General features: G+C 37.8%; 1 protein-coding gene across 2 annotated transcripts in view; it reads left to right on the top strand.

The window, feature by feature from the left end:
- Positions 1–23144, top strand: part of LOC120109958 — a 34460-nt gene extending 11316 nt beyond the window's left edge. The window contains exons 9-24 of one of the 2 annotated variants that reach the window (XM_039123873.1): positions 6253–6576; positions 6677–6868; positions 7021–7116; positions 7216–7279; positions 8513–8625; positions 11189–11435; positions 11553–11698; positions 11787–11911; positions 15144–15264; positions 15349–15404; positions 15892–15988; positions 16332–16524; positions 16613–16711; positions 17047–17162; positions 19503–19562; positions 22841–23144. In XM_039123873.1, coding sequence (XP_038979801.1) covers positions 6253–6576; positions 6677–6868; positions 7021–7116; positions 7216–7279; positions 8513–8625; positions 11189–11435; positions 11553–11698; positions 11787–11911; positions 15144–15264; positions 15349–15404; positions 15892–15988; positions 16332–16524; positions 16613–16711; positions 17047–17162; positions 19503–19562; positions 22841–22942 — 2151 coding nt within the window. In that variant the 3' untranslated portion in view covers positions 22943–23144. Of the gene's footprint in view, positions 1–6252; positions 6577–6676; positions 6869–7005; positions 7117–7215; positions 7280–8512; positions 8626–11188; positions 11436–11552; positions 11699–11786; positions 11912–15143; positions 15265–15348; positions 15405–15891; positions 15989–16331; positions 16525–16612; positions 16712–17046; positions 17163–19502; positions 19563–22840 lie in introns of both variants that reach the window. The other variant, XM_039123872.1, reaches the window with a different exon arrangement.
- The last annotated feature ends 790 nt before the right edge of the window (positions 23145–23934 follow it).

The following is a 23934-nucleotide window of genomic DNA, read 5'->3' as shown; positions in this document are numbered from 1 at the left end:
TGCTCTAAATGAAGAATAAATGCACAGCTAACAGCACCCGCATCTACAAGTTCCTCCATGGGCTTTGCATCGTCCTTGACAAGCTCGATGGCCTTGAGCTCCCCATCACCGTCGATGTCATGTAGGAGTGTGTCGACTTCCTCCATTCCCTCGGCCTCACGTTAGAGGACATCAACAATTGCAACCTTGTCCTTGATTGTAGTGTCAAGAAGAACATGATTCCCATTCTTGATTATTTGGGGTAGGGCATCTGCGAGGCAACCATCATGGAGTGGTACCCACAAGTCCTCCATGTGAGCATGGTGGTCGATCTCACACCCATGGTGAAGTACTTGTAGGGTTAGAGATCAAACTTGGTGACGAACCTCGGGTCCTTGACCAATACTCAAAGTTGCTTGACTTCAAATTGGAGGGGATCATGAGCACAGCAGTGGCCTATCTGATTGAAATTGGAGTTGCAAGAAGAGAATTAGGAGATATTCTCACTTAGTATGTGGAGATACTCGACATGAGTTGGGAGAGTGATCAAGCATTCTTGAGAGCTTGGGCTTATTGAGACTGGCTATGGTGAATTCATTGAGAAAAGGCCTAAAATTCTTGACTTTGGCTTGGAGGACCAAGTGAAACCCAATGTTAAGGCTCTGCTAGTGGTTGATGTTTTGAAGGAGGCATTAGCTTCTTCATAGTGCAGTATTCAGACATCATGGGTTGAACTGAAGGCTAAGCTTGTCTCACAGCAAAGCTTGCTTTCGGTGGGTCAGGATGAATTCAGAAAAGTCATTGAGAAAAAGCCTCAAGGTATTAGTCTTTGCTGCTCTACTATGTTGAAGCACATTGATTTCCTCAAAGGCTGAGCTTTTAGCTTAAGCAAGTGAGCCAAATGGTTGTTGGCTTCCTTCTATTGCCATTGGAGCCCTTTTCTAGTGAAATGGAACACACCTCTTGCACCGCTATGTTTATGTACCACCTCTCCTGGAGCAGGTTCAGATTGATGGGCTCCCTGTACTCCAGTTATATCACAACCAGATATTTTGTTATTCTGAAAACTTCTACTGCTCCAAGGTTCTGCTTGTCCACTCCAACCATCAACGAATTTATAGCTGGATACAGCATTCCTAACATTCATTTGTAGGAATATCTTTTAAAAATATAGCTCTATCAAGCAACCCAAATCTAGCAAAAGCAGTAACCAAAGCTCTACCGACATAGGACTTGAACACTCCTTGCAAGCATTTGGTCAAGAAGGCATGCTTCGAATGAGGGGGGTATGTCACGGATATCAAAATGCCAAAGGCATACTCATTGGTTCTTGAATCAAATCCAGCATTGCACATCTTAAATAAGCTTAAAGGCAACTATCACATCGCCTTTTTGAGAGTGCATAGAATGATGCAATTCCATGTTGTCAAATTCTTGATTCGTGATTGGTATAGTATCAAACACTTGCTGAGCATAATATTCGGAATTCAAACAATTTCCATACATTGATATCAGTGCATTAAACACCACTATATCCAATGTGAATGGGTTTTAGAAATTACCCCATGGATTTATATATTAGCCTCCGTGATGGGTTGTCTGGTCACCAATGGCGCTGCATTCTCAACTTTGGTGACCTCCTCTTCCTCTCCCTAGTGGGCCGCTGCTTGGCAGAGCTTCCACCACCCACCCAACACCTGAATCCCCAATATGGCCCTCACCACTCATCATCCCTTATCTCCTAGATGAACCTTTTCGACCCCTTCCCAAACTTGTACTCTACCCCTGCACAGCAAGTATGAACTCGTCTTCACAACTTGGTTGGATACTAGTTGACCGGGAATTAGAATGGGATCTGGTTCATCAGCTTGCCGAAGATGATGCTGTACATCTACTGCTTCAAGGTATTGGAACTGTTCGGTGTGGAGGCATCCTTCTCCTACTTGGTTGTGGCATGGGAGGTGGGTAGAGATCTCTGAGAATCTTATGGGAGACCTTACTGTTGGTCCTTAAAAGTCATCACATGATAGGTACACGATGCAATTTTTGGAATCCATGTTAATGGAGATGGATGGAAGGATGAGTTTGGGTCAACCAAGTAACTTGACAGCCCTAATTAAAAATTTTTGTATGGAGGGGCCGGAGGGTAACTCAAGCAAAGTCGAAGGGGCAAAGTATAATTTTCTTTAAAGTTTATTGAAAACTAGAATTTGTAAAAAGGTCATTGGCATTGGTTTTATTAATGGGAAGCTACTTATATCAAGAAAAAAAGAAAAAGAAAATAGATGGCATTGCAAATGTTAATCTATACTTGCTGAATTAATAGATTCAAGGTTTAAAATACTAAACCTAATGGATACTATACAAACATGTATAGTACCATATAGACACATGATACGTTTGTTGGTGCTGGCATAGTAGAATCGAGATATCATACCATTATAGACACGTGATACAAACATGTATAGTACCATATAGACACATGATACGTTTGTTTACCGCAATATGGCTAGAATGGAGTATGGACCATTTTGTGCTAGTACATCAATATGTTGTTGCACCATTATAAGGTTGTTATAAGTTTTAAAGAAATATCTTAATGAAAATAATTTTACAATATTAAAATTTCTTTTATATTTTAAATCTAATGATGATTTGATTACATTTAACATCACAATTAAGATTTTGCTTATGCAGCCCATGGTGTTGTATAATTGAACAAAGAAATGCTAGTGTACAAAAACCCACTTTTAAAAAGTGGAATCTAAAGACATGGTTTGCAAAACAAATATAAATCTAATTTTCCAAAACTATTGTTTAAGGCTATTGAATAATTCATACAGAATGGTTGACTTCACCTCAAAAATTAAAGTTTGTGAAACAAACATTAAGTCATGTTTCTAAAACCTGATTTTGTTTTATTGCTGCTTAACGAGACTTAGAAATGATCTTAGGAGACAGATAGTCTGGTCGGGATTGTCTTAGAAACCCGTATGAAAAGCATATTTGGCTTGGTACAGACCTATATTGATCTATACCGAGGCATACCAAAGTGTACCGAGATGTGTACCAACCCGTATTAAGATAAAAAGTGAGAAAAAATGGCTCTAGAGCTGTTTTAGTATGAGGTACGTACCGTATTGTACCAACCCATATCGTATCGAACTAATAATGTACCAATATGGTACCTAGTACCGAGGTTGCGGACTTTAGTCTGGTTGAAGTTCATTTTTTTTAAATGGATATAAAAACTAGTTTATTGAAGTGGGATTTTAATCCTATCTTAGAAACTGACTTTTCTATGGTATCATTAGCTTCTCTACCAAAAATGTGGTATCATTGGCTTTGTCTTTGTAATATAGATGGAGTTGTGCAGGAGCTAGGTATGAAGTATGAAAGGAGCCTGTGATACAGATGAGTCCAATTGAAGCAATACAATAGTTTATTTTCCAAACTGGGCTTTAGGTTAAAACCAAAGTCTTAGAAAAATAATGCACCTGATTGTTAGTTCCAGTTACATTTTTTGGTGCTGCAAACCTACTTGACATTGACTTGTTGAGGAAGACATTTGTTCTCTTAAATAAAACCTTAGGGACCACTTCTCGTTAAATAAAATTGTGGTGGTTTCTAGTTTGAAAAAACACCCTAATATATAAAATTAATAACTTACCTCAAATGCCTTTTTTAATATATACATGTATTTAGGTATTTTTGTATGCTTTTTCAAAACTGATAGCTGAGTTTTATGTTTTCTTGTACTGTACTTTGATACTGTATTCTTCTGATGTTGTGATGTTTTGCTCAAACTATCTGAAATAAAATAAAATATCCAAAAATGTTTCACCCTAATGATTAGCTGGAACATGCTGCAAAAATGGAATATTAGATCTTCAGGTGACACCATCATACTCAAAAGAGTCATTGCACAAAGTTTTGATCAAATTTACACCAACCTCGATAAAAGGGCGTATGGGTCAAAGTAATGACCCAGAGGTCCAAATGTTTTCGGTTAAACCCTGAATTGCAGATTTTCACTACGGATACAGTGGTAAATGTCTATATTCTAATACCTTTAACTATGCCTCTTATCTAAGCCATCTTAGCACATCTCAAAGTATTATAGGAAGAACACAAAATGAACCAAGATATGTGATACCACTTTAGCAGTCCTGACTTGATACTTTGTCACAATTTATTTTCATAAATATATGAAGCATGGAATGCCGTACCGGCCGGTACGGGCCGGTACGTACCGGTCCGGTCCTAGACCGGTACCGTACCGATCCGGCCCGCCACCGGTACGCCGACCGGTACCGGTACGGCGGACCTTGATATGAAGCCCCCTATTTTGGAATCATGCTTCTGCATTACCTGACTTGTTATTTGTTTGTTTGGTTGGTTGTGTAAATCTCACAACTCTACTCTAATTTTTCAATTTAAAATATATTAAAATTCAGTTTTATTCATTCTATTAGACTGGATTTCTATCATATCTATTGCAAGTTTGTGACAGAAATTTCAATAAGATCTTCTGGAGGGTGAGGAAGTAATGGAATTTTGAAAGTCATTTTACGATATATAGGATGGAACAGAGCAATTTTGCTATTAAATTTGATATTACAAGAGGTACAGAAATTGCTTCTTTTAGTTTTCTACAAGCTACGCTTTAGCTTCTCATGGGTAAGAATCCATCAAGTTTGTCGTAATTATTATCATCATATCACTAGTATGTTACTAGTCTCCCCACTCAAGTATTCCTTTTTCTGTTATAAATATCTATCTTTTACCATAAACTTGTAAATGAATCATTTCCGCCCAAAAGCTGATAGGCAATGGGACAATGATGCATATCATGCCTAACACTCTCCATCAAGGTTCGCAGAACCGATTGTACCGGCGTACCGGTGAGCACCGGCACCGGTACGGTTCCGGTTCGGTACCGGCTTGGAACCGGTACCGAACCGGAGCCGCGCGCGCAGACGCGCGCGCGGAAATTAAAAAAAAAGAAACAACAAAACGCGTCCGCGCGCGTCTGGGACGCGCGCGGACGCTTCAAATACCACGGAGTGGCATTTAATGCCCCCACGCGGGCTGCCAGCCCGCGTGGGCACGGTGCCCCGCAGGGAATCGCGCGCGGGCGCGATTCCTACGCGGGGAATCGCGCGCGGGCGCGCGCTCTCCGCTCGCGCGTCCGCGCGCGTTTTTCAAAAAAAAAAAAAACAAATGCCACAGAGTGGCTTTAAATGCCACTCTGTGGCATTAAGAGGCCCACGCGGGCTCCAGCCGCGTGGGCGCTCTTCCCCGCGCGTGGGGCGCGCTGCTCGCGCGCGGGCGCTCTTCCCCGTGCACCCCCGCGCGGGGAAAGTGTGGCTTGTACCGGGCCGGTTCGCACCGGTATCGGCTTGTACCGGCGCGAACCGGGCCGGTTCGCATCGGTCCAAGTACAGAACCAATCGATTCCGACCCAGTTTGGGTCGGAACCGTTTTATACCCTTGTAGTCGGCACCGGTCCGGTACGGGCTGAACCGACCAGTACAGGTCGGTTCAGCAGACCTTGCTCTCCATCACATGTGGCTTGGACCAAGCATGTGGAGGCATAAGCTAATCAAGACAACAATTAAAACAAATAAAGATGACAACCAGGTGAATTATATAAATACCTGACCTGGAGTGGATTTGAACTCATGATCTCTAGCAACCTGAACTCTGCTACCACGTTAGATTAAGCAGAAAGGAATTGGTCAACAATGTATATCAGACTTAACACAACTTATGAAGAATATTCAGTATTTTGTTTATGCAGAAATTGTAGTAGCATTTTATGGATATTCATTTCCATAGCATAACATTATATATTTTTAGCATAGTTTGGATTTTTAGTTGTGTAATGGTGGAATAGCAATGGTTCCTGCTACTGTGCTTTACTATCAGAAGATAAATCAGAGAATATTGACCATAATACTAGATGCTATGACATATTGTTGGCTTGCTTAGACATTGTTACTTTAATAGAATATTTCTAATCTACAGTCGATCATGATTTATTATACAACTCTAATAAACATTGAGTAGGCTAATGACTTCTGGAGTTCTGGTTATTTTGTATGCCATTACAGGATTGGCAACATCTGCCTGCTGTCATTACCCTGTCCTTTTACCCCAAATTTAGTGTTTGTGTTAATTTCTTTATTCCATCATGTATTGAGCAGATGTTTTCACTTGTTTTTCTTTTTCTTTTTCTTTTTTTCCTAATAAGTTTATTATGACTTGTAGGTCATAATTCTCAATGACAACTGTGAATCTCGGACAATCAAGTTGATGCTTCCTTTGACTGAAGCTTGTCTTGCAATGGAACTTATTTCAGGCTTCAGTGACCAGAATAAACACAAGGAAAATGCTCTTGTCCTCTTGTTAAAGTCAGGTCGCTTATGTCTCTACAATGATTCAGAAATTGAACATTATCTGCTAAAGTCCCAATCTAAATCATCACCAACACTCCCAAACCAGTTAATGGTGAAGTTACCATTTGGTGATTCAGGAATCACCATCGCAAGACTGTATACTTGCAACCCTGCTTCATCAGTTCCTATGAGCGAGGTAGTACATATGAACTGCATTAGTTTACTTTGTTGCTTGTATTTGGTGGATCATTACACTCTCCTTGGTGATGCAGTTGCATTATTTTCTTTCTATGTAGGACCATATTTTTTTTGCCAAGAAATACTCTCGCCTTCTTTCTATTGGCGTGAAGGAAAAGGATGGAAGTCCACGCTTCAGTGGATTTTCAAAAACAAAAAGCCTCCTTATAACAGGACACTTTGATGGAGCTATAAACATATGGGATGCATCATGCCCCCTTCTACTTCCTATTTTATCAATAAAAAAGCAGGTAATTTCTTAGCTGCAAATATTAATTTGTAGAACACATAGAGTATGCTGACAATCACCACTATATGGCTAGCAAATCATTCAGTATGATAAAACCATATGGTTATATTGGACAAATTGTCTTTTAATTTCCTTCAGCAAAATTTTAAGCAGAGTGAAGATGGAAATTCTTCAGGTGCCACGCCAGTAACATCACTGCATTTTGATGTTTCTTCCCATATCCTTGTTTCTGGAGATCAGAATGGACTGGTGGGTTGATGACCTTATTGGTTATAAGAAAACTAGTTTGGGCTTATGATTTTGACAAGGGCATTATAGTCTACATGTATTCATCTTGCTATTTTACAGGTTCGTATCATCATATTCAAAAAAGAGCAACTGGCTTCGGAAAATATTTTTTCCTTTCTACAAGGTATTCTTTTGGGCATTTATTACTGAAAGATCAAACAGGTTGCCTTGAGTATTTGTATTTCTTTCAAATTATGGTCGGTTCCATTGGACTATTTTAAGAAAGAACAATTGCTAAAATTCATTAATTTGTGTAATAACAAACCTTTTATCTATTGTTCTTTCCTCTGATAAACAACCTAGGTTTCACATTGTATTCTTATCTTTTTCACCAGTCTTTGGCCTTTTTGTTATATTTGAGGGTTATTTAACTAATTTGGGCTTAGCTTCTAGAAATTTGATAAATCTTAAAAAGATGTAAGGATTAGTATTTTATCCTAGTCATCCATTGAAATAGGCTGCATGGAGACTCCAATATAATACACTACAATAGCTTGTGAAGTCGTGTAACCTCCAAGGGAGGATGGAGGCAAACTTGGCTTAGGAGTTGAAATTGAATACTGGGAGAATCATGAAACGAAGATTACAGATCAGTAAACCCCTAGACTCAAGAAAGAAATTAAAGAATTGATAACTTACCTTCTAAATGAATTCCATATAAGCAAAACTGAGCATCATACTCTTTGTACTAGATTTCTTTTCGTTGAAGATATGATGCTCCTATTTCATGATGTATGGATCTTTTAGACATGAAGTTGTTCCCGTATTGTTGAGACACCCAACTGCTCCCTTGAGTTGATATTAACCCGAGATTGTGATTGTCTAGACTCTAGAGTCGAGACAGTTAGTACTAGCATCTAGGCTATGTTTACAAACTGAAAATTTTTTAATGCATGAAACTCTAGACTAATCATTTCATGTTTTCAAACAATAGTCATCTTGGAAATGAAATTACCATGCTGTCTTTTGTTAGGCCTAGAATTTTAAAGCTCCTAGTATTAATACGTAAGGAATGCTCTTTATTGATGCACAAAATATCGTGCTAAGCAGTACATTGCTATTATGCAAGGACTCTTTCTGTGGCATGTTTTACTCATCCTTTTGCAATTGGATGCTTGATCATGTCATATATCATGTTGTAACAAACTAGTGCTGTCATGAGCATAATTCAAGATTTATATGCATCCAGAAAATGATCCTTTTTTATCTCTTTTTTTGCTGCATGAAACAAAAGGGAATAAGGAACTCCTTCAAAGAAATTTTTTTTTTTCATTATTCTAGAGCTTAGAAGGTTCCTTTATAACTTTTTGATGGAATAACCTTTTAACGTTATGCATACACCATTTTGATACATCAGCAAAGCAAGGAGACAATTACATAGTTCATACTGTCAAACTTAAAGGAGCTGTAACAACCATTGGTGTAAATCCTGATTCCAAACATTTTGCTATTGGAACCGACAAAGGATTTGTAAGTTCTGTTTGTTCTCTTTCTTGTCCTGGTAAATAAGTTTCTATCTTCTGTTTCAACATAAGTACCTGGAATTGCTAATTGTTCTCTTTCTGCTAGTTTTGTTATGTCAGTTCAATATCTGTTCAAGACAACCACGTTGAAGTCAGACCTAAAATCTTGTTAATGCTAGGTTGTAAAAGTATACAGTCATACTACTGGTTGTGATACTCGTAAGTTACATCATCGAAAGTTAAGTTTCGACAACAGTTTTGTTCTTATGCCAGGATGTTACTTTCAGGATGTAAGAGATGGAACTGAAATAGAGCTTCTACTTTCCAGTGTTGCATGGACTCTGATGCATGAACAAGATACATGTCCAAGTGTCTGACTCAGCGAGAGGAAAAACGGGACTTACAGTAATATGCAGAAAAAATAATTTTAGTTAAAAATAGTTTTAAAATATTGTATAAAGAAAACTTTAAAAATATTTTTTGTTAGGATCTTCCAAGATGCTTGTTTTTTATCCAACCTTCTCGATGACATTAAGGATTTTAGAAAAATAATTCTTTGCAGAGTTATTTTAATACCTAAATTCTAGGCCAATCTCTCAAAAGAACAAAAGATCGAGTATCGGACTCATCTGGTTTGAAAATGTATATGACTTGGATTCCAAAAGTTAGACTCGACTGTCCAGATTTCCAGTTGTATGATAGTTCTATAGATGACTTTCTGGTTAGTTTTTAACAATTGTTTGTCATGCTTCTTGTTCAGCATCTCAATTCATTTTGTCGAGTATGAATATTCTATTAAGCTTGGTGCACAAGTTCTATTAAGCTTGGTGCACAAGTATACTTAAAATTTGGATTTCCCATTAGAAAGGCCAGGATGCTGCATCTGAATTTTCTAAACAAGTAGCAATGATGCGGCCAAATAATCTGATATCTTTTAAGTTGGTACAGTGAACTTTGATTACTTACATATTCCCCAGCATATAATTAAATTTTAAAAATTGGTTTTTTTGGTAACTAAATTTTAAACATTGTTGAAGGCAATACTTTTCATCTAAATGGTGATACAGGATGATACTGTTGTCTAATGTATGGTTAGTGACATTATATTAATGCATTTAATGATCCAGGCATTTAATCCTTGCTTAGATATTCATATATTGTTTTAGCTATACTTTTTTTCGGCTTTAGACTTATGTTATGCCTATTTTGATAATTAAACATCTGAATTACAAACTTTTTTGATGAGAGAAAATGAGGGAAACCCACCATAAGAGAAGAACATAATAGATTAATCATTGCATAGCATTCATGGTTGAATCAATGAAGAGGATTATGCATATTTTTTACTATTTATGTGTTATATGTGAAATACAAAATAATATGCTTGAAATTATGGAGCCCTAACTTTTAAAGCTTTTTAATTCCAAAGATTGAATCCTAAACCTAGAGATCTTCTTCCTTACCCAATAGGGATCGTGGAGATAAAATTCATAAAGGCAAAATGATTTCTAGTTGTAGCAAACCTACTACAACAATCGGTATTAAACCCTTCATGGTAACATCTCACACAACCGGCTAACATGGAGGAGAAAACTCTTGGTGTGTATCTACTTTTGATGATATGATGTTGTTTAGGAAGAATGAAACAAAGGTGACGCCATTTTGGGTTTATAGGGCTGTGGAGGGATTCTATAATTATTCAAATATAAGCAGATTATTTGATCTGTAACTTTTGATAATTCCTTATGGAGATGAGTGTTGGGTTAAAATGACAACATTATCACACCACAAATAGCAAATGTATCTAGCTCCATTTTGAAAAATAGGAGATAAATGCAGATGTTTCTTTTACACCTAAAGTTGACTATGCCATTTAAAGTATGTGCAATAGTTAGCTCACCACATAGTTTAAAAGTTCGAAAAAATTTTATGTACAATTTATAAAAACCAGGACCTCACCCTAAAAGGCTGGTCGAAACATATTATTTGGGTTCTTTGGCATTGTATAGGTTGATCCAGGAGGATCACCAGAATCAATATGGACCACTTTGGCCACTACGAGTAGGGCTGGATAGGGTCCAGGAGTTGGATCCGCCGCATTGGAAAGCCAAGTCATGAGCCAAACTTTTGGAGGCCATGATTTGATAATATGATGTCTGATTAAATTTTTTTTTAAAAAAAAGGGTAACTTTTCGAGATTTATGACTTAGCATCAACCTTTTGGGAGGTTAAAACGGACCGAAATTCCATCATTTGAGCCCCAGAACAAGCTAGCCAAACTGAAAGTTTCCTTTTGAAAAAATATTGACCGAGCATCTTTCAATTCGTGAAGAATTAGGCGAAATGACGGAAGGTAAAGTTGATGTGGAAGTCGAGATCTACCTCCTGTAGAATTTTATTTTTTTTCATGATTGTTTATACTAGTCATATTTATTTTTGGAAAACTAGTTCTATTCAAACTAGTTGATATTCTGACTATTCCAATACACCTCTTTCGTCTTTTCTGTATCATGCCATATATTATAAAAAATATATTTCATTTTATTTATTTTATAATTTATATCTTCCAGGTATCGATAATTGATGAGGAAGGAACCAGTGTTTTATATCAGAAGCAAATCCCAAGTCAACATTATAGTGGCATCATCTCTTTGCAGTTTAAAAAGTATTGCCAAGACGGCTCTGAGAAGAATGTACTGTTTGTAGGGCTGAGAGATTCATCAGTTTTCCCTCTTGAAGAAGATACAGGAAATGCACTCGGCATTAATTATATTCGTACGAAGAAACCCTCTAGAGCTTTGTTGATGGAAATACTAGGTAAGTTAGAAGCCTTTTTTCCCCATGTTTTTAAAATCCACTATCATTATACTATAACATAAGTGGCTGGAAAATGCGAAAAGGTATCTGATGGATGGTATCTGAAAAATGGGCCAGATGCATCTCCTGATGGAATGTGGATATCAGATGGCCAGCATGTAAGTAAAGAAAGTTCATTTGAAGAGACAGCACCAAAGCAGTCGCTACTGTTGCTTTGTTCTGAAAATACTGTGCGTTTATATTCTTTGAGTCATGCAATTCAGGTAATTATTATTCTTGTGTGTAACAATTTTAATAGGTGGAGCAACTGGAGCTTAAAATTTTATTGCCCTAATTTTTGTGTGATCTCAGGGGATTAAGAAGTTATGTTGCAAGAAAAAATTAAGTGGAACGTGTTGTTTTGCTTCAGTTCTCTGTGGACCTTTGTCTGATGTTGGACTAATACTTGTCTTTGACAGCGGCAAAATAGAGATAAGGTGGAGTTTTCCCATTAGTATCTGTTATATTTACTGTGCTTTAGTTGCAGATGATGCTCCAGAGATAGGTGCTTTACATCTAGAAATCTATAATTATTTTCATTGGTGAGAGTTGCACATGTACATGGGCTAAATTGTCTGCACATGAAGAATGTAGCTCTCTCCAGTTTGGGATGAGCAGATTTTCCTGGCTGCATGGAACTATCTACTAATGAATCTAGAAGAGGGGCTTATATCTCTCACGACACATAAAACCTTGATCTACTTCCATAATACTAGGTTTCCTTGGCAGCATTAAATCATTTCAAGGCTTGTATTTGGGCAAAGCAAATAAAAGTACTTAATTTAGCAATCTTGAGCTAAATGTCATGCATTAAGAAATGTTCGACTCTCAGCCTAAATTTGCTGGTCTTGTCTGTAGCGTCACTTGAAACTTGAATATTATCTATGAATAAGGAGATCCATCACCACCAATCTTAAGTTGATGGAATTAGGTTTGTTGACTATGTTTAAGGTTATAGGCGATCCATGATCTCTTATGCGGATAAATTGGTTGACAAAGGATTCTTTATCTGAAAACAGGTTTTGGCATTTGACCATGCTCTTATATCATTTAATAGAAAGTGTGAAGTATAAAAGCAGCATAACAGAGGAAACAACATGACGCTAAGTGTTGTTCTTGTTAATTTATATCATTAAATAAATATATTTTGGTAGACCTTGTGCAGATAGGTATTATCGATATAAAAATTGGGTTTAACTTATAATGGGCAATCTCACATCAAAGTAAACATTTGGGACCTTGGGTTATCACCTTGACAGGTATCTCGTGGTGGACTTTTGGTTGTGGTTGTTGTTGTTGTTATTTTCTCCAAGGCATGTGTTTTATACAAGGATTTAAGTGCCACATAATATGCCAGGTCAGTGTCATCACATGCATGAGCTCAGGAAGATACATAAATTTTTTGGATTGTTTTTTTACTTTAAACTGCTCTAAACTTCTGTCCAAAGCTCTTAAGGTGTTTGTTTAAGTAAAAAATAAATAATAGAACCAACAAACTATGTCTTATAATAAAAAACAAAGGCATGTATGGGTGCTGATTGTTGTTCTTGAACCACTTGAGAAATAATGGAAGAAAAAGCAGGAAAAAAAAGAATGAAGTCTCTTGGCTTGGTATTGGTTGGTACCAAGCTTTGCTGAACTAGCATGTGGAGCAGTGCTGGCTGGCACCCACTGGCTTAATGGCACTTTGGCAGCTTATGTGCTAAATAATCAGTAAATAAAAGTTCTTTATGCATTTTTCGTAGGAGCACTCCTTGTGTCTGATTTTTGGTAAGGAGGAATGATTCTGCAGATTTAATAGAATGACTAGTGAAATTTTTGAAGGATAATAATATGACAGCACAAAGTATTGATGGGCAAATTTAGAAGGGAATTACGGTAGAGGAAGGAAAGTGGTGACTAGGTGGAAAATCTAGAATACTTTGATGGTGATTTTTGGTGACATGACCTGCCAACATAGGAGGTCTCATATCCTGGAACTCCTGGTGACATTCTGACGAAGCTAAACCTTTTCATGTTTTTCTGTAAACAAGCGTTTGATATGTCAATGCATCAGGATGGAACAGTTCAAATGCTTTCATACAAACCATGCCCATATTTGAAGCATGGCCATTGTTGTGAAAGAATGCCATACTGTTGTAATGGATGTGGGAATAATTTTGAAGAAAGTAGAAGGAAGATGTAATCATAGATTGGCATGTGAAGAAAGTTCATAGGTAACACATATTACTAATATATTGCCAGTGAATAACCATGAAGATGGGTTGTTTAAGGGCCTTACAGTCCCATTGCGTATTGAGTCATTGCTTAGGTTTTCTTCCGGTCTCTGTGTTTTCTTCCAAATTTGTGCCTACAATTTTTGCACTTCCATTTTTTAACTAATAGGATGTCTTATTGATCATATGGAAAGGCTGGACTTAAATACATACATTATTAGACATTAGCAGGGTGTTAATTAGTTCCAAAGTCTGATGTGTTGGCAATTATACAAGGACCCTTTTTGGTATTGCTTTGTTTTCTACTTTTGTTTTCTAAAATCCAAGAGACTGAAGAACATGTATGATGACACCTTTTTTAAAAAAAATGTTTGAAAAATCTTCAGAGCTTTTGGAAGTAGAGATTTTGTTGCTTTTAACAAAAAGTTAAAATAGAAGCAAGGAATGACAGAAGCAAGGTTCGCCGAACTGGTACTAGAGATTATAACGGCTGGCGATTAATTTGGCATGGTACGGATCCATATTGTGCTATTCTAAGGTGTATCGTAATAAGGAGAGCCAGAGAGGGAGGGGGGAGGGAGGAGAGAGAGGAAAAGAAAGAGAGAGGGAGGAAGGGATGGAGAGGGAGGGGGTGAGAGAGAGGCCGACAGAGGGAGAGAGGGATAGGGTCGAGAGGCAGTTGTCGTCTATGGGGGAGGGAGGGAGAGGGTCGAGAGGCAGTTGTTGTCGAGGGGAAGAGAGAGAGAGGAAGAGAGAGGGAGGGAGAGAGAGATGCCGAGAGAGAGGGAGAAGCCGTCGTCGTCGAGGGGATAGAGAGGAGAGAGATTTACTAGTCCTCTGTGGTGGCGGCAAGTGCCAAGGATGGGGATAGGGTTTCGAGAGAGGGGGATGGGCGAAGCCGCGATCAAATGAAAAAAATGCAAAGGTGCTTGGGTTGGAGCAAACCAGTATAACTGAACTGATGTAACCGAACGTGTCGATAGCCAACTGGTCCGGTACAGTATGTCTGAAACCAGCTGGTTTGGCATAGTTCGACAAACCATGGGCAGAAGTTTCATATAAATGCTATCTTCTAGATCAATCTCCTTGTGGTATTTCACTAATTTGTAGAGAAATAAAAAAAACAAAAATAACGACAATACCAAACAGGCCCTAATATTCTCTTTAGTTCCCTTTCCTTTCGAAACAATGGTCACAAAGAATGATGTAACTTATAGATTCTTATTTCCGATTTTCATGAAGCTTTACAGAAGATTCTCACATTCTACTAATGGTTTTACAGCTTTGCTTATATGTGTACTTGTTGCATCCTTTGAGTGAAAAATTTTCTTGCAAAACTAACTGTTTTACATTTATTTTCTTGTCTTTTTTTTCTTTTCATTTATCATGGACCAAGTTACTTCTAGAATGAGCTATGGACATTTAACTAAATATTCCTATTATGATATTTCAGATCCCTCCCAGATCTAACCCTCTTAAAGGAGGCATCAATACTAGGTTCCACAAATTCCTTACATAAGTCAAATCTGAATCCAAATGTACTTTGCAGTTCATCTTATGGAGAACTTGTCATGGTAAGACCAAATGATAGATGACTAATCAAAAGTTCTAGTGAATGCATGACAAGCATATTTATGAAATTTCTGTATATGATTTAGGTTAATGGAGATCAGGAGATTTTCTTTTTCACGATTTTATATCAGGACTTCTACAGGTACTCTAAGTAAAGCTCTTTATTGGTCTCTTCTGCATACGTTTATAGTGCTTTTTTTATTTTCTTTCTTACTTATGGTGTCTTTTAACTTCTCCAATTCACTAATTACTTAATAAATTTTATACTGACTGTATTAAAAAAAGCTTTTGTTAAGAAAAGAAGTGATATTTCTTTCAGTATATTCAATATCATCGTAAATTTTTGACTTAAGCATCCATTGAATGGTTTGTAACGTAACTGTACCTAAACTTGTAAGTTGTAACCAATGCGTTATATCCCATATATAGGGAGTTAACTTTATGAATCAAGGTCTTATTTACTAAAATTATTGTTGGCTATATACTTTATTGGTCATGCACTTTAAGTTCATGCAAATTGGGAGAAACCATACCAAGATCACTCTAGGCATAGAAAGCTTCAAGACTTGGATGAACTGAATCAAAGTCTCTCCTTTTGGCCACCTAAAGATCTCTCTAATTCTTGTCAGGAATCTGGAGTATATTAACCAGGTATATGAGAAAGATGTTGTTGCCCTACAAGAAGGAATTTCCTCCTTAACAAAGACCCACAAAGAAAAGAAAAAGGTAATATATACAACTTGACAGAAGAAGTTGTTATCTCTACAGTTCTATGCATGGTCTGTCGTACCGGTCGGTATGGGCCAGTACCGGCCGGTACATACTGGTACCGGATCCTACCGGTGCGGTACAGCTATATATTTCGGTACCGATGCGTACCAGCCCGTACCGACCCGAACCGACCAGTTCGTACCGGCTCCAATTTTTTTTTTGGCTTTTAGCCCCATCGGTACAGTACCGGTTCGGCTCGGTTTGGTTCGGTACCGTACCGGTACCGATGCCCACCGGTACGTCGGTACAGTCGGTACCGCGTACCTTGGTTCTATGTCTAAGAGGTGATGACATTCAGGGAGTACTTGGCATGATTGTCAAAGACCTGAAAGGGAATAAGACAAAACACAGTCAAGAAATTGAGGCTGAAGTCCCCAACGCAAGTACCTCTGAAGAACTCTCTGCCATATTTTCAACAGCTAATTTCTCCCCAGATATTGAGAGAAGAGATAGCTTAACAAAAGATGGTGAAGATGTTGAGCTGGATATAGGTAAACATCACTATTTCTCTCTTATGTTGTGCTTTGTGAAGGGCATTGATATCCATATCTAAGTCATTTCTGTTTTCTGTTTTTGAAGATGATATTGACCTTGATGATACTAAAGTGAAACATAAAGGACGAAGCTTTGCAGTTTTAAATAAGCAGAAGTTGGGCAAGAAATTTCAGGCCCTCAAAGGTTTGTAGTATGCTAATATTTCGATTTGTTTATATCCAGTATTCTTCATTGTCTTCGTCAGTTTAATTTCCAGTCACATTTGATTGTCTTTTTTTTGCTAGTATCTCTTTTTTCAGTTTAACTTTTGTACACCGTTTTTTTTGTTTAAAAACACTACATTTTTGAATAAAACACTTAAGGCATGATGTGCTTACTATTTTGCTCACCAAAAAGAACACAGGGAAAACTATTGTATAAAATTGTAGGAGGTCCTTTTCTGAGTTTGATTTTCTTAATTTTGTTAATTACTTCAATGGTTGGTTGGTCTTTGTGTGGACTTGCATTGTGAAATGCAGGTAAATTGAAGCCCAAGAGAGATGAAAAGGTGAGCTCAGGGAATTACAATCACGAAGATGAGAGTGTTAGTGAAATTGATCAAATCAAGAAGAAGTATGGATTTTCTGTAAGCAATGTAAGTAAAGAAAAATCTTCCTATCGCACTTTTAAGTCCTGTACCTCCAGCCATCTTAGTCCATGTGTTTGGATTGGATAGCATCAACCCAGTTTAAAGGAGATTGTTTACATCCTATTTTTTCAATGATTAGATCAATAACAGCATAAATTTAATTGAATTACCATTTTCTATTTTGGTAATTTTATCATATTTGTTTTTAATTAGCTTCTCAAAGCACATTCACTAAATACAATTTTTAAAAAGAGGTGCTATCGCACATTTATGCTTTTGCTCTTGCGCCTCATTTCTTCTTCAGTATAACCAATTGCCTATAAAAAAAAAGGCATAAACAATATTTTATACCCCATTACTACTTTTATAAATTCTATTTTTTTCTTTAGCAAAGTCTTTCGAAATATTTTCAAATGATGCTTTATAGATATCCAGCTTCTTATCAGTTTATCCCTCTTTAGGAAGCAGGGACCCTTCATCCTACGTCTTGTCTCTTGTAATTAAAACTATCTCCAACATGGTTCGCCGGGTTGTTTGGGCCGGTACGGGGTGTACTGTACCGTACCAGTTCGGTACCGGTACTTGGTACGGATAGTGTATCGACATTCGGTACGCAAAAAAAAATCTAGTACTATACTGTACCGACACTGCTAGTGTGGCACCGGTACGGGCTCTGATACCAAAATGGCGAATCTTGGTCTCCATCCTATCCTACACATCATTTCAATCATTATTCTTCACTTTCTCTTTAGTTAGTGAAAAAACCCAGACCTCATTTAAGAATGGCTAGCCACAAATTATGAGTTAGGAAGAACAACCTTGCTTACATACCCAAGACCTCCCCAGCACACAATTGATGTGGAATTATATACATACCTGCATGGATCCTCACACGCTTCCCCCATTTGAACCCTATCATCCCTGATAGGGGAACACCATGATCGGTCATGATCAGCCACAAAGGACCCATGTTGTAGAGCCCTCTAGCCATATAGGCTGTGGGGTGGGTCACTCTTATGTCATTTGTAACAACCCAGAAGCTCATCCAAAAAGGGCCAGCCAAAAGTTATTAAATAGGGTCCTTGGCTCTACTTAAGTACCCAAGACCTCTCCGCCGCCCAATGGATATTGGAATAAATAAACACCTACCCAAGTCCTTATAATTAGTGCTTCTCCAAATGGTGTACTTGCTTCTAACTTCATTCTTCCTCATCTTATGGCACAGTTTCCTCAACTTCTCAGCTCCACATATAAAGGATCTGATTTACTAATCCATAAGACACTGTTATCCCTAACTTATATGTAAGTTTTATTCAAAGGATTGATGGTATACATATACATGATTGCACAAAATTGAAGAGGTGCATTATCACTTCATCTTAGCTTTATCATGTCTGAAAAATCCTTAGCTCGATAGTGTTTGGTTTAATAGAGCTATGCTGGTGAAGTTGATTAATTGAGTAGATCTCCACCAAATCTAAATGTGTTCTTCCATCCAGATTACTGATACTAACAAGTTTCACTATATATAATTTATACAGACCCAGCTAGTTGTTAGGCATGAAACCATCAAAAGTGCCTTTGCTAGTTCCTTTGCTTGTTCACCTTTCTCTTATGTACCAGCAATTTATTGTCTATGATAAAATTGTGTTTCTTTTGAATATCGATATTAGTTCTAATGCATAATTGCGAAGAAGACACACCTTCAAAAATAGATATCCCTGGAAAATATCACTTTCTTCATCATTGTTCATGAAACAGTCTCTCTCAAAACTCTATCATAAGCTCACTTATTAATATAAATTATGTGCAGAAGCGCTCCTCGCACTGATTATAATTAAAATTCCTGGACTACGAAAGTTGTCAATTGTTGGCCCTCTTTGTATGAAAGTAATTGGTTTCTTTCAACATAAACATTTTTCAATTGATATGGGGTTGGTTTTGTGAACTATCATTTGCTATGCATATATGTATAGGCTAATTCTGATGCATTTTCATAGTTGACCTAATGCCATCCCTCCATCTATTTTATCTGTGCCCATGACCAGCACTATTTTATCTGTGTTTTTTAAATGGCCTTACAGTTTCACAAGGTAAAACTCCCAACACCACTACAAATCTTGCACACAAAATTTCATTCTGCTTCAAACTATTTATATTATGTTATAGTTCATACTGTTGTTCACTTAAATTGCAGTTATGCATTCTTTTTAAATGATACACGAGCCGATTCTTTTAATGTAGCTTGTATCAACATTTTAGATCCTTTATGCATTCCAATTTCTTTTTTACAATTTAAATGTTCATAATATGAAATACATGTGCTGCATTTTCTTTCTGGATCAGGAGGCAAGTGTTCCAAAGATAGCTGAGAGCAAGCTAAGGGAGAATGTAAGGAAGTTTCAGGTAAGATGTCCCATTTTGAATCTCCTTGGTAGTCTTATTTGATCATCTCAAAAGTAAGACCCTAATGGGCTTAAGTGACTTCTAATGCTGATTGTGTACCATCAACAAAACAAACGTATATTTATTAGAGCATCTCAAACAGGACTGAAAGAAATCTTTCTACAAGGAACTATATTAGGTAAATTCATGGACTTTTGTTCTAGGCTTATTAGAATCCATGAAAGCATGGTTACTCTTTGTGTAGTTGATTGAAGCCTTATATTTCTTGTGAAGCTTCCTTATGGAAAGCTAGTCAAATTGAACAAGTTGTGTTTCATTATTTTATGAAGTTAGTATATAAGGGTCCATCCAAATTTGATCAAGCTTAGACCTAGGAACTGAAATTTGCTGAAAAACCTAGCACAATTTGCTAAAAGAAAAAAAAGATCATGAAGAACATAGGTGATGTCAAGGTTTTAAGTACTAGATTTGGTACCTATACTAGCTTGTATGACTAGAACTGAAAATTTTAAAATTATTCTCTACTTTAATTACATTAATTTTGAAGATAATAAGAATAATTTTAAATGTAGCATGAATTACCAGATCATAACACGAACAATAAAATCATAACACTTCAATTACAGTAAGTAAATAACGTGCAGCTCACTTCTAGTTCCTTATAGTGTCTTTGGATCACATGGACGTTTAGGTCATGTTTATAGTCTAGGGCTTGTCTATTCCAAATCCCAACTCAAAGTCATAGGTGGCAGCCATGTTTCAGTATCGGAACCGACACTTATGCTGGAAGGCTGGCGGTATGGTATTGTGTTGTGCCATTCCAGCACGTATCAACAAAGCAAGGGGGAGAAGAAGAATGAGAGAGGAAAGAGAGAGGGAGAGGAAAGGAGGGAGATGACGGTGAAGAGAGAGAGTTAGAGAGGGCCCGAGCTGAGAGAGAGAGTTTGGGAGGTGGTGTGAGAGGGGTGGGGTGGGCTGGGGCAAGGTATGGTGGGTTAGGTTTCGGTTTAGGGGCCAGCAGGATCTAAGTCAGGCTTTGAGCTGGGCTTGGGCTGGGCTGGTTTTTGTTTGAGCTATATAATCTGATCTTGAACCTAATCCTGAACCCTTTCAGGCCAGGCCCGAAGCCTGACCAAGAAGCTGCCCGATTTGAGAGGCCTCGAGCCAGCTCGGGTCCATTCTCAACCCTAATATGAGGAAATAGTGTTGTAAATTGATACTTATGGACTAAATTTAAAAGCCTCCAGAAAGGAACTAACTTATGATCAACTAGCATGTATTATGCAAAAAGTATTAGAGGGAAAGGCAGAAAACACTATCTAAGCTGATCCAGGACATGCCACCAAGGTGGTAGCCTAGTGGTACTGGGCAGCAATTCTAACCACAAGGTCTCAAGTTCGAATCGCTGCGGCGACGATTAAATTGTGGACCGGAGCTCACTACTTTGGCCACTGCTTGGACTTGTGGTGTAGGACCGCTCTTGAACCGCTAGTAGCCGGGGTGGTGCCGGGTGTGACGTACTCACACGTGGGACTCGAGCCAGAGCTCAGAGGAGTAGCTGAGCCGGGCCCACGGGTGGGGAGGGTATGAGTAAAATCGGTCGGGGTGCCCAACACACGGCCATTTCTGCCCGCATCGAACATTCTCCTGGTGGGGCGGGGGCCCAGTGGGGGCTGCTACGCGGGGGTGGGCTTGTCCCTTCCTCCCCCCTACCCCTTTTCTTTAGCAAAAAAAAAAAAAGCTGATCCAGGACATGTGACTCTTGGGATATTATTAAGTGTCTAGTTGCAAAATCAGTGAATTTGGAGTAAATGGGTCAAGTTACTCATAACCCCCTTTACTTCGAAATAAAGTAAATTACTTCATCAGGTAGAATAGAGTAGTTTATTGGGGTTACATGGAAGAAGCAGCTTTACTTCCTTTCAGAATACCTATTTCACCCTTATAAGAAATGGATCACAGTTTTGATGTTTGGCTGGCTAAAGTGGAATAGATGGAGTGAAGGAGCCTTTATTCCATTTAGCATTCCTTTAACCTAATCAAATGCGGCCTAAGTTGTGGAACTAAACCATTAATGCTCTTCCTCAAATGATTTAAATCCTATGTGAAAGTCCGTAGTTATATGTACGTAGCATGGTCTGTCGTACCGGTCCGTACCGGTCCGGCCTGGGACCGGTACCGGATCAGCATGGAATCCGGTACCGGTAGTTTATTGTTAAAGAACCGGTAAGGGACCGGTACGGAACCGGTACGGGACCGGTTTGGATCGGTACGGAACCGGTTCGGACCGGTACGGGACCGGTTTCGTACCGGTCCGAGCCGCCACCGGTACGCCGACCGGTACCGGTACGGCGGACCTTGGTACGTAGTGCCTTTTAAGAAAAGTTTACATCTTAATGCTCACCATTGACCATCATATGGTACATATGCTTGATAGTCCTATGTTTCATTTTCTAAATATTATCATTTGCAGTTGATATTTTCATGAGTTATTCTATGGTTCTCCTGCATTTCTTGTTCATATATGATATGTGTGCATGCATACATATGTTAATATTATTCATCTCCAATCTTTGGAAGTGTTATGTTTGTTATTTCATTATCAAAAAGCAACTTTTGGTAACATCTTATCAATTGGCTTCGTTTTTTCGGAAACGTTATATGGACCGTACAATTTTATCATCTCTAGTCACAGAAGTGCATCATTTACTTAAAGCAACCATCATTCTCCAAGTTGGATGATGCAAGCAAAGGTCATTCTAAAACTTAAAAACTGTGTTTTAAAAAACACTGGCCTAAGTTGCACTACAATGTCAAGTGGAAGAAGATTGATGATAGCTTAGCCCATATCAACACAGTTTGACATTCATATGACTAATGTTGTGCCCTATTGAACCGTTAACAAAATTCATCCTTGTATGCTAGCAAACTCCATTCCAACAGAATCTAATCTATTGTCATTATTTTCCACCTTGTATTCTAATCTTACAGGCATCTATAACCATGCTCCTAGATCGTGATAGTTGACATGGTTTATGTAGTCCAATTGCCGCTTCCAAAGTGCATCTAGCTTCACTGTAACTTTCCAAAATGTTAGGGCTACTTAGTTGCTATCTCTTTTGTTGCTTTCAGCAAGACTAGGTGCAAGATTTCCATCTGATGTTACTTTAACCAATAGAGGATTTTTTTAAAAAAAAATTTAATCAAGTCTTATTTTGCCACCATCATGTTGCGTTTCAGCAGAAATTTAGAACATTTAACTCTGACTTTTTAATCAGGCCATTAGCGACCGGACATCAGAGATGGAGAACAATGCTCAGTCATTCTCATCATTGGCAAATAAAGTGTTACAAGCTGCACAGCGCGAAAGGAGTAAATAACTGCAGTCTTGTTTTGTATATCTCCATGTTGTCTCTATGTATGATTTAAGACAGGCCTCTTCCACATCAATCTTTGACTTGTACGTTCGATGTCCTCCCTCTGGTATGCAGTTTTACTTCTGCCTTGTGTAATATTTGAACAAGCTACGAGTGTTCTGTAATTATGTTGTCCATGGAATTAATTGGCTGCACTTTTTACCTAGCACTGTGTCCTAGTTTTAATTTTTATATCATTGTGCAGTTCACAGTTTGTATTTCAACAATGTAATGGATGAATGGCTGGCAGGTGTAAAGAAAAATAAGTTTTTTTTTCTCTTTATGAGCAAAAAAAAAAGTCTCTAATCAGCTATACTACGATAGCTGGCAAGACCGTAAACGACCTACCAATTTTTTCTGGTTGATTAGTTGCTGAGGTAGCCGTTAAATGCATGAGATATAAAAACCAACATATGAAATCTTGATGGAAACCAATGATCCCATACATCCCAATTAACTTTGAAGCACTCCCTATGTAATATGATGTATGTCTTCAGATAAACGAGCCCTTGTGCTTTCAAATCACATGCTACATTCGTATTATATCCATATTGGATACCTAAATTTGTCAGATACTTCTTGAATACATATTTGATACTTGTGTGAGATATTCTTTTTTTTTAAATTCATAAAACACACTGGATATTTCCTAAATATGCCTTAGATACTCTCTCGGTACCTTCGATAATGAGGAGGTCAATTTCTTAGTCTATTTATATTAATATTAAAACGTATGGATTATAGTCTATGCAAAAATGACTAACAAGGAACTTGTAAAAAATAATATTAATGTATAAAACGTAAACTATGTTATTTTCATAGCCTTTTATATTTCATAGCCTCCTATGTTTTATGAGTGTTTTTTTTTACATACATATATATGTATATGTATTTGTGTGCGTATGTATGCATGCAACTTAACTTAAATAAGCCTTAATCCCAAATTAGTTGGGATT

Source organism: Phoenix dactylifera, chromosome 2 (genome assembly GCF_009389715.1).
Source record: "Phoenix dactylifera cultivar Barhee BC4 chromosome 2, palm_55x_up_171113_PBpolish2nd_filt_p, whole genome shotgun sequence".
NCBI classification, from domain to species: domain Eukaryota; kingdom Viridiplantae; phylum Streptophyta; class Magnoliopsida; order Arecales; family Arecaceae; genus Phoenix; species Phoenix dactylifera.
This window is presented reverse-complemented; position numbering and strand designations above follow the sequence as displayed.